Source organism: Cibotium barometz, chromosome 27 (assembly GCF_041138505.1).
Source record: "Cibotium barometz isolate CiBa-2024 chromosome 27, ASM4113850v1, whole genome shotgun sequence".
In the NCBI taxonomy this organism is placed as follows: Eukaryota; Viridiplantae; Streptophyta; class Polypodiopsida; order Cyatheales; family Cibotiaceae; genus Cibotium; species Cibotium barometz.
Genome location: NC_141072.1, coordinates 45014724 through 45030926, shown reverse-complemented (window position 1 = coordinate 45030926; position 16203 = coordinate 45014724). Strand labels below are relative to the sequence as shown.

Sequence of the window (16203 nt, the reverse complement as noted above, 5' to 3'; positions counted from 1 at the left end):
TGGCCCCTTGGGGGTGGTTCTACACCTCCCCCATGCCCAGACTAAGAATGCAAAATGCAAATCCTTGCACTGGGGTAGCCCTATGGGCTGGCCCCACCTCTACATGCAAACCTACATGCCTACAGATGTCTGGCATCCAGTTGCAAACCAGATACACAGCACATCTGACATCATTCCAGAGGGAGACTCACAGCGCGGACTGGCACTGCTTCTTGTGCAGGACATTGCACACCTGACCTCGGACGACTGAGATGGATCCCTGGCTGACTCGTCCCGGACTGGGCTCACATGGGACCAGTTCACCATCCCAGGTCCTGCACCTTCTGTACAGAAATGTCTACGTGGCATCCAAGTGCGGGATGCACGTGACATCCCCTTCTGCTTAACTTGACGGAAGCTGCATAGCCTCCAAATAATCCGTCAATAAAGCCGGATAGTCTTCGAAAAATTCTTTGTCGAGCCATACCGCTTCATGAGTTCCTCGGTCCTGAAACTTCGTGAGGAACTGTCGTAATCTTCGGCCTGAGCCATGCTTGAAACGGTGCAGAAGGATCTGTTCTGGAACCATTACTTCTGCTTCATCAATGATGTCTGGTTCCGCTTCGTCTTTGACCTCTGAAGGGGGTGGACCTGCATATGGCTTTAACCAACTGACATGAAATACATCGTGCATAGTCCAACTCGGAGGTAGCTTTAACTGCATAGACACCTCATTAATCTTTTTCCGGATGGGGAATGGTCCGAAGCTCCTGAAAGACAACTTTGGGCATCGCTTGCCCACCTGCTTTAATCTGTGCTTCATAATCCGAAGATATACCCAATCTCCTTCCGAAAACTTCATGTCCCTTCGGTCTTTATTGGCCTGTCGAGTGTAGGCCTCTTGCGCTTTAGCCAATCTGTCTTTAACGGACTCTAGGATCTCCTGGTAAGACTCCGTCACTCTGTTCGCCTCCGGTACTGAAGACGAAGTCCTGGTTAACAACGACTAGAAAGGCCTTCCAAACGCTGCCTCATATGGAGTCCTGCCAAGAGCTGAAGAAAAAGAGTCATTCAAAACAGCTTGAACTAAAGGCAAAAACGATTCCCACTTACCTTGCTGATCGTGGACATAACACTTCAGCACATCAAAGGCCAACTGGTTGTATATCTCTGTCTGGCCATCTGTCTGTGGGTGGAATGCACTGGAAAAATTCAACTTAGTACCAAAATTATCAAACAATGCCCTCCAAAAATGACTGGTAAACTTGGCATCTCGGTCTGACACTATGGTCCTAGGAATCCCACCAATCGGGTACCAATGCCGAATGAATAGCTGGGCAACATCCTCGGCGGTCACATTGGCCCTGCAAGGAATAAGCATCACAAATTTGCTGAACCTGTCAACAATAGTCAAACACTGTGTATTACGCTTACTCGGACTGGGAGGCAGATTTGTGACAAAGTCCATCGAAATGTCTTGGAAAGGACCCTCAGGAATTGGCAAAGGCTGTAACAACCCTATCTTCTTTCCACGAGGAGCTTTCACCTTTTGACAAATGTCACAACGTTGTACATATGTAAACACATCACGCCTCATCTTTGGCCAAAAGTATTGCCGTTCTAATTTCTCCAGAGTCGAATTCATGCCCCTATGACCACCTGTAATGGCGTCATGGGCATCATGGAGAAGAGCTGCCCGTAATGATTTCATGACACACAGTCGGGCTTTGTAGTAAAGCCAACCATCGCGTATCAGAAAATGGCATGGTCCTGTGGCATCCAATGCCTGTTCCCACTGAGTACCGAATTCCTCGGAATCCGCGTACGTGTGCTTCATGTCTTCTAGTCCAGTACCAACGAGGTCAAGTCTAGTGGTCTGAATCGCAGATACTTGTCCCTTCCTGCTCAAAGCATCGGCCACTGGATTGGCCTTTCCTGGAAGGTACTCAATCATGCCACCAAACTGCTGGAATATCTGACTCCAGCGGTGTTGTCGATCACTCCACTGTGCACTTGGCATCGTCTGAATCCAGCGCAACGCCTGATGGTCAGTGCAGACCTCGAAGTCACGGCCATACAGGAAATGTTTCCAATGTTTCAAGGCCTATATGACTGCTAGGAGTTCACGATCATAGACTGAGTAGTTCTTTTCGGCGGGCAGTAACTTACGAGACATGTAAGCTACTGGATGACCATTCTGTTGCAATACACCTCCAATTGCGATGTTACTCGCATCGGTGATCACCTGAAATGGTTCGTCCCACGAGGCAAGGGCTAAACAAGGCGCTTCTGATAAAGCTACCTTGAGGTTCTGGAATGCCTCCAACGCTCGTGGAGTCATTCGAATCTTTTGCCTTCTTGTTTTCACTCCCTTTAGCAGATCGGTGAGGTCTGCCGAGAGATCAGAAAACTTGTCAATGTGGGTGGAATATGCCTGGCATATACCCACAAATGATCTAATGTCATAAGCAGTCTGAGGTACTTCCCAGTTAACAATCTCGGCCACTTTAGCCGGATCAAGTCGAATGCCTTCGGCACTGATTATATATCCCAAGTAATGTACCTGGAACAGATAAAATTCTGACTTCTTTTCATTGACATAGAGCTCGTTGCTTTCCAGCAACTTAAGGACTTTCTCCACATCAATGTCATGCTGCTCAACTGTAGCTGAAAATATGAGTATGTCGTCCAAAAATATGAACACACACACTCCAATCAACTCCCGGAAAATACGCATCATCATGCGGTTAAATGTAGCTGGGGCGTTCGTCAAACCAAATGGCATGACCACAAATTCATAGTGGGCCCGTTCTGTACGGAAAGCTGTCTTGGGGATGTCCCCCTCAACAATCCGAACCTGGTGGTACCCACTCTTTAAATCCAATTTAGAGAACACCTTAGCTCCATTCAGCCTCTCGAGAAAATAGTCAATTCGAGGCATCGGGAATCTGCTCTTGATAGTCAGCTTGTTGAGTGCACGATAATCGACACACAACCGAGAAGACCCATCTTTCTTCTTGACAAATAAGATCGGTGCTGCAAATGGCGACACGCTGGGGCGGATGAAGCCAGCTTGCAACAATTCTTGGAGTTGGCGGTCCAACTCCGATTCCATTGCCTTAGAAAGGCGATACGGGAACTTGCTCGGGGGTTCCGAGCCTGGGAGGAGGTCAATCTTGTGATCCTCCGGTCTGGACGGGGGAAGCTGGGGAGGGAGACTGTCCCGAAGAAAAATCTTCTGGAACTTTTCATGGAGAACCGAGTACTTCTCGGAAGCACTGGCCACCGTCTGGGCTGTCTGGATGTAAATCATCGCACACTGTGCGCCTTTCCTGACTGCTCGCTTAGCCTGCAAGTGGCTTATGAGCGGAAAGTTTGGAATACCTGGCTCACACTTAATGGTCACCGGGGTGTTTGACACATTCCGATCAATCTGGAACGTGTGCTTGTCCCACTTGACATCACGAAGGAACTTGTGAAACCACTGGATACCCAAAATTATGTCAGCTCCTACAAGAGGGGCAACCATAAAGTCACGCACAAACTCTATGCCCTGAATGACTAACTTAGCACCTAGAGCTTCATACTTGACGCTCGTTGTCATACCTGTGCTAAAACCCTCAACTTGTTTGTCCACCGGAGTTAGCTCGAAACAGGCACGCCTAGCGGCCTCTTCCGTGATCACATCCTCCGTGCTGCCGCTGTCAAACAAGACAACGACTCTCTGGCCACCTATGTAGCCAAAGGACTTGAGCAATTCGTTGCGCTCATACTCCTGGTCATGGGCGCCCTTCTGCTTATCTTCGAGCTCCCGGCTAATAATTGCTCCAACTGAAGCACCGGGGGTTGAAGAAGTAGGGGTAGCCGCTGGGGTCTGTGTGGGAGCTGTGCTCACCACGGAAGCTGTGGAGGCGGCGGCGGCCTTTGGAGGCTTCTTCGGACAATCCCGAGAAGTATGTCCTTTTGTGTGACAAAAGTAACATCTACCCTCCTTCCTGTACTGAGCAAGCTCCTCAGCACTCAACTTGCCACCTGTCTTGCCTGCCTCCGCTTTCTAGTCTGGAGTAAGCTTAGACGCATTGTTCGAGTTCTTGGAGCCAGAGGCTCCCGGGCTCTGTCCTGGGGAAGACCCCGTCTGGTTCTGGCTTTTGCCCCCCGAGGCGTTAGCCTTGGGAGAAGCCGGCTGGGAAGTCTTGGGCCTGCCACCATTGTGTTTCATTTCTGCACTCTGCGCAAGCGAGAGTGCGTCCTCAAAGGTGGCTGGTCTAAACATACGCACCTCCCATTGGATGTGCGTGTCCAGGCCATACAAAAACTGCCCTTTCTAAGTTCTTGTCCGCATCAGTTAAGCCTAATTGTAGACACAAGGTCGAAATTTTATTGGCAAACTGAAGGACTGGTTGCGCATTCTGACGCGCACCCCTGAACTCGTCTTCGAGTCGCTCAAGGTAGTGGGGCGGTAAAAACCGCTGCTTAAGGTCACGGACGAACTCGTCCCACCCATAAGCTGCCATACCTGATCTGGTGTGGGCATGAGCCCACTGAGTCCACCAAGGAATGGCCTCACCTTCCAGGTACCAACTGGCTAAGATCACTTTGTCAATATCTGATTTTCTAACTGCGGCAAAGTAAGCTTCAAATTGATGTAACCATGAATACAGAGTAGTGGGATCGAGTTTACCATTATACTTACTGAAATTCATTTTCTCGGGAAAATGATTCGAGGGCGCCGCCGGTGTCAATCTGGCGTCCAAAGCTCTGAGGTAACGCTCGTATTCCACTCATCGCATGGCGTCGTCTTCGCGTTGTCGAATCTCCAATGCGCGCATCTGCATCTCAAGCAAGGAGCTTGGCTGCGGCTGTGACTCTGCGAGAGGGTCCCTGTGACGAGGATCTGGTATCTGGGATACGGAAGGAGAGGGAGGAGGAGATGGAAAACGCGACACTGGCGAGTGAGAACGCTCCTCCAGAGCCAAAATCCGTGCCTTCTGCTCATCCAACTTGGTTGTCTGGTCTGCGCGATTGCTCGCATCATCTGTTGGAACATGTCTTGTACACTCAAGCCGGGTGCCCTAGCTGGGCTGCCTGGTGCACTCTGGTCCCATGGTTCTGATTCTCTCTCGTCGCCGAAGTTCGCCATAGCGGGAAAATGCAGTTCCTTTCCGGAACGCAATCTGACCATCCACTATCTGTGTGGGAGACTTCCGGAGGCTTCCGGAGGCTAAAAACCAACCGTCCTTCGAGGGACAGGAGTCACTCCGAAAGGGGTAGTCCACCGGCGTCTAAAAACCAACCACACGAGCGAAAAAAATTTTCTGGTTTTCTTTGCTAAATCTTTGTCCTTGAAGTGAGCTCTGATACCACTATAATATGCGGAAGCTTCGGAGAAGGATCGGTACTTCAAAACTCAGAAATCAGCACTCTTTTCGCGACGGAATTAACGCACAAACTGAAAGACGATGTGCAGAAAATAGAGAGAGAAGGGGGAGATGGAGAAGGACACAGTATTGGGTCCCAATTACCCTCTGTAGGGCCCCCACCACGGATGGTGTATTTGCTTTATTAGAATGATGTAAATCTGAAACAAATACAAAGTACTTGACCTTTTCTTGGCTGGAAAACCTGCCCTTGACCTTCAGTCCTCCACCCCTTTGCTTTAGCAATGTTCTTGGCTGTCCTGGCCCTTGGTTGCTTGGAGCTCTTGGTGAATTATGAGATGGAAACATGGATTATGGGCTGGGGTATTTATACCACCTCTTGTCTCCAGTCGGCTGGCTTCAGGGAGCTCCACGACTGAGATATATTCAATAAAGTGTTTTCACACTCTATACTATACTGTCCAGCCTGCGCATGCTTCTGGGCAGCACCCTGGCTGCTGGACAGTCCACGCATGGGTGTGGGATTGCTCCCTACACCTGGCCGACTAGCTGGGTAGGGTACTAGACCTGGTCGGCTACCTGTCCAGCAGTAGTACAGCTGGCCGACAGCCCCTCCAGCCCATGCCTTGGCTGGTGGGCAAATCTTGGGCCCTCCTGGCCCCTTGGGGGTGGTTCTACACCTCCCCCATGCCCAGACTAAGAATGCAAAATGCAAATCCTTCCACTGGGGTAGCCCTATGGGCTGGCCCCATCTCTACATGCAAACCTACATGCCTACAGATGTCTGGCATCCAGTTGCAAACCAGATACACAGCACATCTGACATCATTCCAGAGGGAGACTCACAGCGCGGACTGGCACTGCTTCTTGTGCAGGACATTGCACACCTGACCTCGGACGACTGAGATGGATCCCTGGCTGACTCGTCCCGGACTGGGCTCACATGGGACCAGTTCACCATCCCAGGTCCTGCACCTTCTGTACAGAAATGTCTACGTGGCATCCAAGTGCGGGATGCACGTGACAGTGCTCATCCAAATCCTTGGGTGAACATTTCCTGTACTGCTCATGAGGTTTTGGAACGAGAAATTCGCCCCATTGGGCTGCACATTGATATCACCGTTCTCCCAAAGGTACCTGAAAGCCAAATCTATGTCGTGTTCAGCGTACATCTATGCTGAATCTCCAAAGATATCCATTACCGACCTATCACAAGCTACCTTTCCAGATAGTAGTCTTTCCACATATGGGTAGCATCGGTAGTTGCTCAACAAAGACTCTCATCTGGCCAACTGTTCCAAGAGTTTGACCAACTATCTGGTATAAAGCTCCTTCTGAACATCAAGGGTCTTCTGGAACCTATAGCCATGAGTGTTTGTTATCATATCCCAACAAGGTTGTTCTATCCATAGGATAGATGTCGGAGAGAAGTATGAAAATTTTCCGTGTCTTCCCAAAATAATTGCTCTTCTCCAAGAAATATGGAAAAGTTGCGCTCTAATACCACTGTAACCGACCGGGGACCCGGAACAGAAGATAAACACTTCAAATACCAAACAGAGTATGAACACAGCAGAAAGCCACAACAATATTAAGACAGTGCAATGAGCCGGAACAGTTGACCCTCTTTATTCAGTAGAAGTTTTTACAAGAACTCAAGGTGAGGGTGCAATCACGCACCAAACTTTCCACAAATCACTGAACAACTTCCCACCACAGCATAAATAAGTCCCAAGCCTGGCTTTCTGTTGCATGCGCGGAAGCCTTGCTATATTGATCCACAGCCCTAAGCCTAATTAACACCGATGTTGAATAAACATGATTAAGAGAGGAGAGAGAAGAAGAGAGAGATTTGGTGTCCGGGCTTTCTTTATTTATATATGGTACAAAAAGGTTGATGAATGCTTGTACAAGTGTGGGCCTTGGTCAGCCCCAAGGGGTTGACCTTCTGGCCCCCTTTCTACATGTTTCTACTGATGCTAGATGAATGAACTAAATTATGAACTTGATGGAATGACTTATGAATGACTCACGCTTATATATATGTTGAGGGATGCATTCGGCCAGCTGAAGTGCTGTTAGCCAGTTGCTCTGGACAAATATTCATGATAATCTGCCTTAAATGTTGCGCTTTAACTTGATGCTGCCCAAAACGATGTTGGCCCTCAACCAAATGCTGCCGCTTGCTGCTAGGGTCCCAAGGCTGGCTGCCGACTGCTGCCCAAGGGCCTGTATGGCTGCCGACTAGTACCCTACCTCCTCTAGTGTTGTAAATGATGCTAATGATGTGCTATTGATGATGATGATGATGATGATGATCTAAATGCTGACTTTAACTGATGATTAGTCAGAGATTATGTTGTTCATGCTGAAGATTAAGCCATGGCACAGGCATGCACATGACATTCCCTTCTGTTAAACTTGATGACGGGGTGAACACTCTGTCATCCTTCCTCCTTGGACTTTTACTGAATTTGACTTACTACTACTGACTTTGACTTCTATTGACTTTGTGACTTTAATTGACTGGTATTTTTGTCTGAACACCTTCCCTCTTAATCTCCACTTCCAAGTCTTGCTAAAGACATGAGCATCTGTTCATTGTTGTCCCCACGCCTACTTTCCCTTACCCCTCACACAACAACGGGTCGCCTGTCGGAACTCATCATGCATGTTGCTAGGCCTTTGGATTGATCTGAGAGCTTAATGATGTACTAGTCCTGCGTACATACCCTAAGGGAATGCTTCCTCTGGCTTTGCCTGTTTGCAGACCACTTCATCTGTTACCCTGTTGCATTCGTGCTAGAACTGTACACCTTCCTTGGGACATTACTTAGTGGGCTGAGCTTGAATGCTCTGATACCTATGTTGCATGCGTGAAAGCCTTATTGTACTCATCCACAGTCCTAATCTTGATTAAGAACAAGATGATGAATTAAACACATGATTAAGACAGAGGAGACAAAAGAAGAGAGAGATTGATGTCAGGGTTTTCTTGTATTTTTATATGGTACAAAAAGGTGGCTTAAATGCTTGTACATGGTTGAGCCCTAGGTCAGCCCCAAAGGGGTGACCCTTGGCCTTTACATGACTTGTACTGACTACTAGACTTGATGAATGATGAGAATGACTTGATTAATGACTGATGCTTATATATTATTCAGGAGTGCTGGTTGGCCTGCTATCTTGCTGTCGGCTTGTAGACTAGACAAGTATGCTTGACTTCACTTCATTTAATGCTACGCTTGTTGTCCCACTACTGTCGGCCACTGCTGAGGCCTTAGTGTCGCCTGCTGCCTTGAAGCCCCTACTACCAACCGACTGAGATATGATGGCTGCCAATAGGTCTTCAAGACCCCCCTTATGATAATAATGATGGTGATGATGATGTTGATGTTGCTAATGATACTGATGCTTCTACTACTGATGATGATGCTAATGCTGAAACTACTGCTGATGGTAAAGATACTGATCTGATGCTTACTACTTCAGGGATTAAGACTGTTCATGCAAAGGATTACCCATGGCACAAGCGTGCACGTGACATTCCCTTCTGCTAAACTTGATGATGGGGTGGAATGTTGCATGCGCGGAAGCCTTGTTGTGCTCATCCACAGCCCTAAGCCTGATTAAGAACATTGATGCTGAATAAACATGATTAAGACAGAGGAGAGAGAAGAAGAGAGAGATTTGGTGTCCGGGTTTTCTTTATTTATATATGGTACAAAAAGGTTGATGAATGCTTGTACATGTGTGGGCCTTCGTCAGCCCCAAGGGGTTGATCTTCTGGCCCCTTTTCTTCCTGCTTCTCCTGATGCTAGATCAATGAACTGAATTATGAACAGCTTATGAATTACTGATGCATATATATATGTTGAGGGATGCAGTCGGCCACCTGAACTGCTGTCGGCCAGTCAAATATTCATGATAATCTGCCTTAAATGCTGCGCTTTAACTTGATGCTACCCAATGTTGAGGGATGCAGTCGGCCACCTGAACTGCTGTCGGCCAGTCAAATATTCATGATAATCTGCCTTAAATGCTGCGCTTTAACTTGATGCTACCCAAAATGATGCTAGCCTTCAACCAAATGCTGCCGCCTGCTGCTACGGTCCCAGGACTGGCTGCCGACTGCTGTCCAAGGGCCTGTATGGCTGCCGACTGGTACCCTACCTCCTCTAGTGCTGTAAATGATGCTAATAATGTGCTACTACTGCTGATGATGATGACGATCTAAATGCTGACTTTAACTGATGATTAGACAGGGAATTGTTTACTTAATCAAGTTTTACTTAAGTCATTAGTTCTATCATTATGGCTTCAATTACATTTGAACCTCCTTAGCTGAGTAATTTTTCAACATGGTATCAAAGCAAACCTAGCTCTTATTAGGAAGTTGTGTATTTAGGAAATTATTAGAGCCACTTAGGGGCTAGCCATAGGAAGTAATTAGGAGAGGGAAGTTTCAAGAAGTGGCAAGACCATCTCCAAAACAACAAGTCTTAGCACACATCTGAAGCGGCTCTTGCCCACAGCAACTCGAAATCAACAACGAGAAACGCCCTTCATCTACTACTGTAAGGCCGTATTAGCTCTCTGGAAGGTAACATCAACGCAGAAACCAGAGCAGTGTAGCTTAGAGCAATACGCATTAGGAAGGCACGTCTCACAGGCAATAGCACAACTTCCAGCAAAAGTCTGATGATGATGATGATGATCTAAATGCTGCCTTTAACCGATGATTAGTCAAGGAATGCTGTTCATGATGAAGATTAAGCCATAGCACGGGCGTGCACTTGACACTTTCTTAGCAAAAGACAAGCCAAGTTGTTGCCATATATCAGCCCCAAAGCACTCATGTTCCGTGCGTAATAACCCAGAGGACAGCTCACAGCCGTACAGCCAGTATAGGGTTAAATACAAAGCTGTCGGGCTGATGTTAACTCTCCCTGCTCAACCACATGTGTGACTGAATCTGTACGACTTGTTTGCTGAGTTGTTGCTGTCTGGATACTACTGTACGGCTGCTGTATGGCTGTCCATACAGCCAGCAATCAGCCAAATTTGGAGACGGTTAGGAGATGCAATGCTCCATGCCTCTACTACTCATAAAATCCCTTCTCACAAGCATGCTTCTTCATTTTTAGGTACTCATGGCAGGGAACCAAGTCATGTTTCGATTCCCATAAGGAATTAGACCGTTACATTCCTCGTGGAGACAAAGGCAAAAGAAGAGCCAACATTGGTGAGGAGTATGTGCATCATAGCAAGAGGGTTAAAGAGTTCAAGGTAGGAGACAAATCTGTAAAATTTGAGAACTACCACGGTGAGTATGACTCTACCAAAGCTTTATCTTTCATCTCCCAGTTTGAGATTGCTATTCATGAGGAAGAGTTCACGAAGGGATCAAAGCTTAGACATGTTGGCATGTACATGAAGGGGACTGCAACACATTGGTGGTTGGCCGAGAAGCTTTCCAGCAACACCATAGCTACATGGGCTGAATTTAAAAGCAAATTTTATACTCAGTTTTTGCCTCCCAATTTCGCGAAGAACATACACAAAAAGCACGATTGGTTGGGCCAAAAAGAAGGGGAATCGATCACTTCTTATGTATCAAATTTTTTTAAAGTACTTTTGGAAGTGGTTCCCTTTATGAAGATAGATGAAGAGGAAAAGAAGAGGAAGTTTGAGCTGTGACCGTGGAGGAATATGACCTCATGCAATCCCAGGCTCACAAAAGCAATCTCACCAAGGGCGAAGAAGGTGGTCAGTGTTCTGCATCCGAAAAGATATAACATGGGATGTAAATCCAAACGCCTCCCCTAATCAGAAAGCACCTCGTGATTGCTGCAGAAGAAGTCCAAGGCTCAATGCCAGGAAGAAATCCTCTCACAACCAACTTACAAAGTATGGCCTTACGCTGCACCTTAGGGTCAATAATGTTTGATCCTCCCTCTTGCTTAGGCATAATAATGGTGTCCCAAGCTGCTCTCACCTAGGTGTGTATAGTACCATCAAATCTGACCAAAGGAAGTTCCGAATAAGCCGACGAAGCTGACCAATGCATCCCTTATCAAGGACAGAGCGGAAAGCACAGAGACGTGCCTATGAGGCCTCCAAAACATAGCAGTATCATCTGTTAGCTCTCAGTCCAGTAGCTCTTTCTTTGTGCAAAGAGGCAGCCTGATGCACGAAACCCTTGGGGTAACCCTAAGAAACCTGTTCATAGCCTCCGCTACTATAAGGTAAAGTAGTGGAGCTAAGGGGCATCCCTGCCTCACAGAACGTATCTGCATTATTGAGTTAATTATTTCTAGAGGCACTACCTTTTATGCTAGCACTATATACCACCTCTCTATGGTTGAATCTCCCTACCTAGAATGTAACCTCTTCTTACACATCTTGTGTGACAACTTTCCCCCAAAATACGCACACCCATGTTCATGCATGTATGTATGTATATATGTGTGTGTGCGCGCGAATGGCATGCCCATGCTTGCGTACATGTAGGTGCATGTGTGTGCACGTGCATGCATGTGTGTATGTATATATGTGTGTGCGTGGGTGCAAATGGCATGCCCATGCTTGCGTACATGTAGGTGCATGTGTGTGCATTCTTGTATGTGTGCATGCAAGCATTCATGACAACGCATGCACATGTGTGGGTGTGTATGCGTGCATGCTCGCGCACGCATGTGATGAGTTTTTCAGGTTGGAAGGGGGAGAACATGGGCACACACCATGCACTCATGAAACTTACTTGCACACACTCCGAGGGTTTTATTTGGGGTTTTTTATATTTAATTTTGATGCCATCAACCAAAGAAGAATCGATTTGACTTTCATCCGGGCTAGATAAATATGTAACTGGCTCTTCCTTTGACACCATGCCAAGCATCGATTATGAGATTATGAGGTGCAATAAATTCAAGCCAAATTTGCATCATGCAAGGAAAATTGAGACAAAAATAGAAAATCATGAAACCCCACCTGATGAAAAATTGCATCAGAACTCAATGGGCTTTCTTTCAACCTTTTGTGAGCTGGTGCAGAAGACCGAGACATGTATTTCGACTTTGCAACTTGAGGCGCCTTTGCGTCAGAGCTGGAACTTGTTGAAGGGGAGTTGGCAACATTTACATTTGAGCCTTTCCTGCGCCGTAAGTTGATTCCCTCGGAAGCACTTGAGCTCGACACCGACTCTTCTTCTGACATTTTGTTTGTTCACACAGCCCTTCGCTCTGCAAATGAGATTTACAAACAAATCCCTGATTTAATCGCAATGTTAATCGCCTCTCTGTCTCTCTCTCAAATCACAAGTACCCAGTCTCTCTCCCTTGCGCTTGATTATTGATGTCTCTTTCCCTACTGTTGCACTCAAAACAAGAGAGCGTATGTAGATGCTCGTAGGAGTACTGTAGCGTATACACAAGCTCTGTGACCTCTCTCCTTTTTGTTAATTGATTCCTAATCCCTAATTTACTTGATTTTCTCTTTCTACTCAAATATATATATGGCATCAAAATGTTTTTTTGCATTTGCATTAAATATATTCTCTTGACATTTTCAAGAATAAGAGTACTTTTTAAGGTTTCATTCTAATTAATACTTTCAAAAGTCAATGGAATGATGACCCTCCATATCCTAAGGCAATGAAATGATGACCTTTCTATTGGCATGTAAAGCGGCTATTTTATTGTTAAATATGCATAGCACTAAATTTTAGTTTTTTTACATTTAGCTAGTATTTTAATCGAATTAATGTTTAAAACATTTGTGTATTATTATAATTCTACATAAAAGTTGGTGAATAGTTTCATTATCATGCATAAAAGCAATTTTAAATTTATTACTAAATCAAACTAGTAAATTAACTCGATTAATTAGATGGTTAGTGAAATGTAGAATAATGATACAAGTTAATATAGCTTATGTTCATGTGCTTTGAAGATAGGGTGTTCAATTAACCTAGCCTAAGTTTTGGCATTCGTTTGTTTGTTTTCTTCACAAGTGAGCTTTCATGTTCTCATGGTGTTCAAATCCAAGGTACAATTTTGTTAATTTAAAAGCATGATCATACGCTAAGGATAATCCAAGGTACAATTTTGTCAATTTAAAAGCATGATCATAGGCTAAGGATAATCCAAGGTACAATTTTGTCAATTTAAAAGCATAATCATAGGCTAAGAATAATTTATCAAATTTACAAATCATAAAAGTTAGTGGATTTTGACTTCTACGAGTCTCTTAATCAATAAACATGCAGTATGAATCTTCCAAATCTATACTTGTTAAAGACATATAACCTATTGAGTTAAATGATACATTAAAGGAATGCTACTAAATAGTTGCTATTTTAGGTTGACAAGGTTAGAGTTTGTTATTTTTTAATCCCTTTGTAGATTGTCATAAAGGCTACACTTAAAACTAGCCAAAGAAACTCCTTTCGGAGTATATTCTACCTTCTTTATTATTTGTGGGACTTGAAACTTCAACTATGCTTAAAGAATATGCTAAGCACCTAGATATGCTAAAGATTGAAAAGACAAGTCTAAATTAAATAGTTTCACATGATCATGGGTTCTTATGCTAAAGATTGAAAAGACAAGTCTAAATTAAATAGTTTCACATGATCATGGGTTCTTTTCCTCTCAAAAGTAAAGCTTCTAGGTTGATCAACACTCACATAATAAAGCAAACCAAGATGGAAAAAGCACTATCATAAATGACTCCTTGTTAGTGTGGACTACCAAGGCTTCACAACCTTGGATACAAATTCCCACTTATTAGACTTGTTCTCCTTTTGAATTATGCACCATCCCTTTGGCTAGTTTACTTTGTATTAATCAACTTTCATAATAGACTATCATTATGATAATGAAAAGCTCTCTCTCTCTCTCTCTCTCTCTCTCTCTCTCTCTCTCTCTCTCTCTCTCTCTCTCTCTCTCTCTCTCTCTCGTGTGCAAGCATGTGCATGCTGGGTTTTTTTTGGGGGGGGGGGCATGCATGTGTACAACAACATAACTTTGCAAGGGTATTGAAAATGTGTAAGTGCTTGGCATTTTCAAATCTACAAGTACTCATAATTTTTTTATTACTCTTAAAAAAGGTGATACCATAATGGTAATAGAAAAGAGTTTACTTTACTTACATGAGCACTAATTAAGCAAGAAACTTATTATATACATGGTCATGAAAGAGGCATATACCACAGGCCTTTCACCACCTAGGTGATGCGAGGACACGGTCACCATTAAGAAGGAGGGTTAACCAATCCGTAGGTTAACATGGTTCCATCCACCTAACCTACCTTAAGGCACTCTGCCATCTTCCCTACTCGAAAAGGTACTTGTCTTTTGTAAGACGGCATTAGAACATATAAAGTGGCCTACCTTGAGCTTAATGTCAAATAGTGAAAGGCTAAGGACTTCATGTATATACTTGCTTAAACCAATTCGTAGGTTAACATAGTTCCATCCACCCGACCTACCTTAAGGCGCTTTTGAAAAGATACAAGGGAGAAGAGAGCTTGAGCTCTTGCAAGCACACACACACTCACACAAACCCTAGAGAAGAGAACACACAAGGTGAGAAGCTGAAAATTCTTCTTCTTCTTCACATTTCACATGACATCACATCTCATTCATTCACATCCTGATTCACATCACATCTTATTCATTCACACATCTATACATCACATCACCTCCATCCATTCACATCCATCACATCACATTCATTCATATCCATCACCATCCCATCACATAAATTCTATCCACATTACATCACATCACATCTATCCACATCATATTACATTCATATCCATTTTCATCACATACACATGGGAATTTCAATTATACATGTTTTTAATTGTCATCCCTTAACTTGATCCAGTGGGTCAAGTTGATTCGTTTCACATCCTCATATCTATTTATAGAATACAAGAGATTTCTTATTTTTTATATAAGATTTCTTTACACATTTATTTATGCATAAATTTCATTTTAAGGAGACTAACACTTTCGAAATACAGGTCGTGGAGACCTAAATGATAAAGTTGCAACAGCTAACGAAAAGTTAGTGGGGAGGACGTCTTGCATAGCAAGGTCGGCCGAGGTCTTGACCAAGGAAGCGGCCTATGAGTGAAGCGCTAGGTGACCTGCGAAGCATCCTAGAGGGTGCTGATCATACGGTGCTCGGGCTCTGGGTCGCCGAAGATACCCACGTGTGTGTCAAGGAAGATATTGGAACAAGGAGTAAGAGTTGTTTTCTGAAACCGGGCATGGATCTGGTTGATTGGCCTTGCTGGTCTCCTTAACGGATGCATCCATGGCTCTTTTATATAGGTCTGTTGGTTGATCTTGTTGATCTTCAGCAAGATCTTGCTGATCTTTTATATGGGTCTGTTGGTTGATCTTGCTGATCTTTTATATGGGTCTGTTGGTTGATCTTGCTGATCTTCAACGAAGATTCCATTTTGATTTTTATAAGTGAATATATTGCTGGGTACTATGAGCTAGGAACTATCGAAAAGGCCCCTGAGTAGACAGGTGGTGAGGGTTGTGGTTGCCAATGATGCCATAGGTACACCGATAAAGGAATGATTGAAAATTAGGATTCAACCAGATATTTTGGAGGATTATGATCAGTGATACTATGGTTTCATTAAAAGATAGTTTTAAAGGCAATTTCATATTGGGTGTGTAAGTGGTGTGACTAGCTTTAAGTTTGCATGAATATCTGGCTAGGGGACCTGGGAACTCTTTTCCCCTGGTACCCGGGACAAAACCTAACCAAATTCCTAATTAGATTCCATCATTATAGTGGTTGGGTGGTTGGCTAACCC

The 16203-nt window shown here is 44.7% G+C and overlaps 1 protein-coding gene across 5 annotated transcripts in view; it reads right to left on the bottom strand.

Moving 5' to 3' along the window:
- TAG1 (membrane bound O-acyl transferase (MBOAT) family protein) overlaps positions 1-12912 on the bottom strand; it is a 54737-nt gene extending 41825 nt beyond the window's left edge. For all 5 annotated transcript variants that reach the window (XM_086821583.1, XM_086821579.1, XM_086821580.1 and 2 more), the window contains exon 1: positions 12351-12912. In XM_086821583.1, the coding sequence (XP_086677709.1) occupies positions 12351-12575 (225 nt within the window). In that variant the 5' untranslated portion in view covers positions 12576-12912. The remainder of the gene's footprint in view (positions 1-12350) is intronic.
- Positions 12913-16203: the final 3291 nt, after the last annotated feature.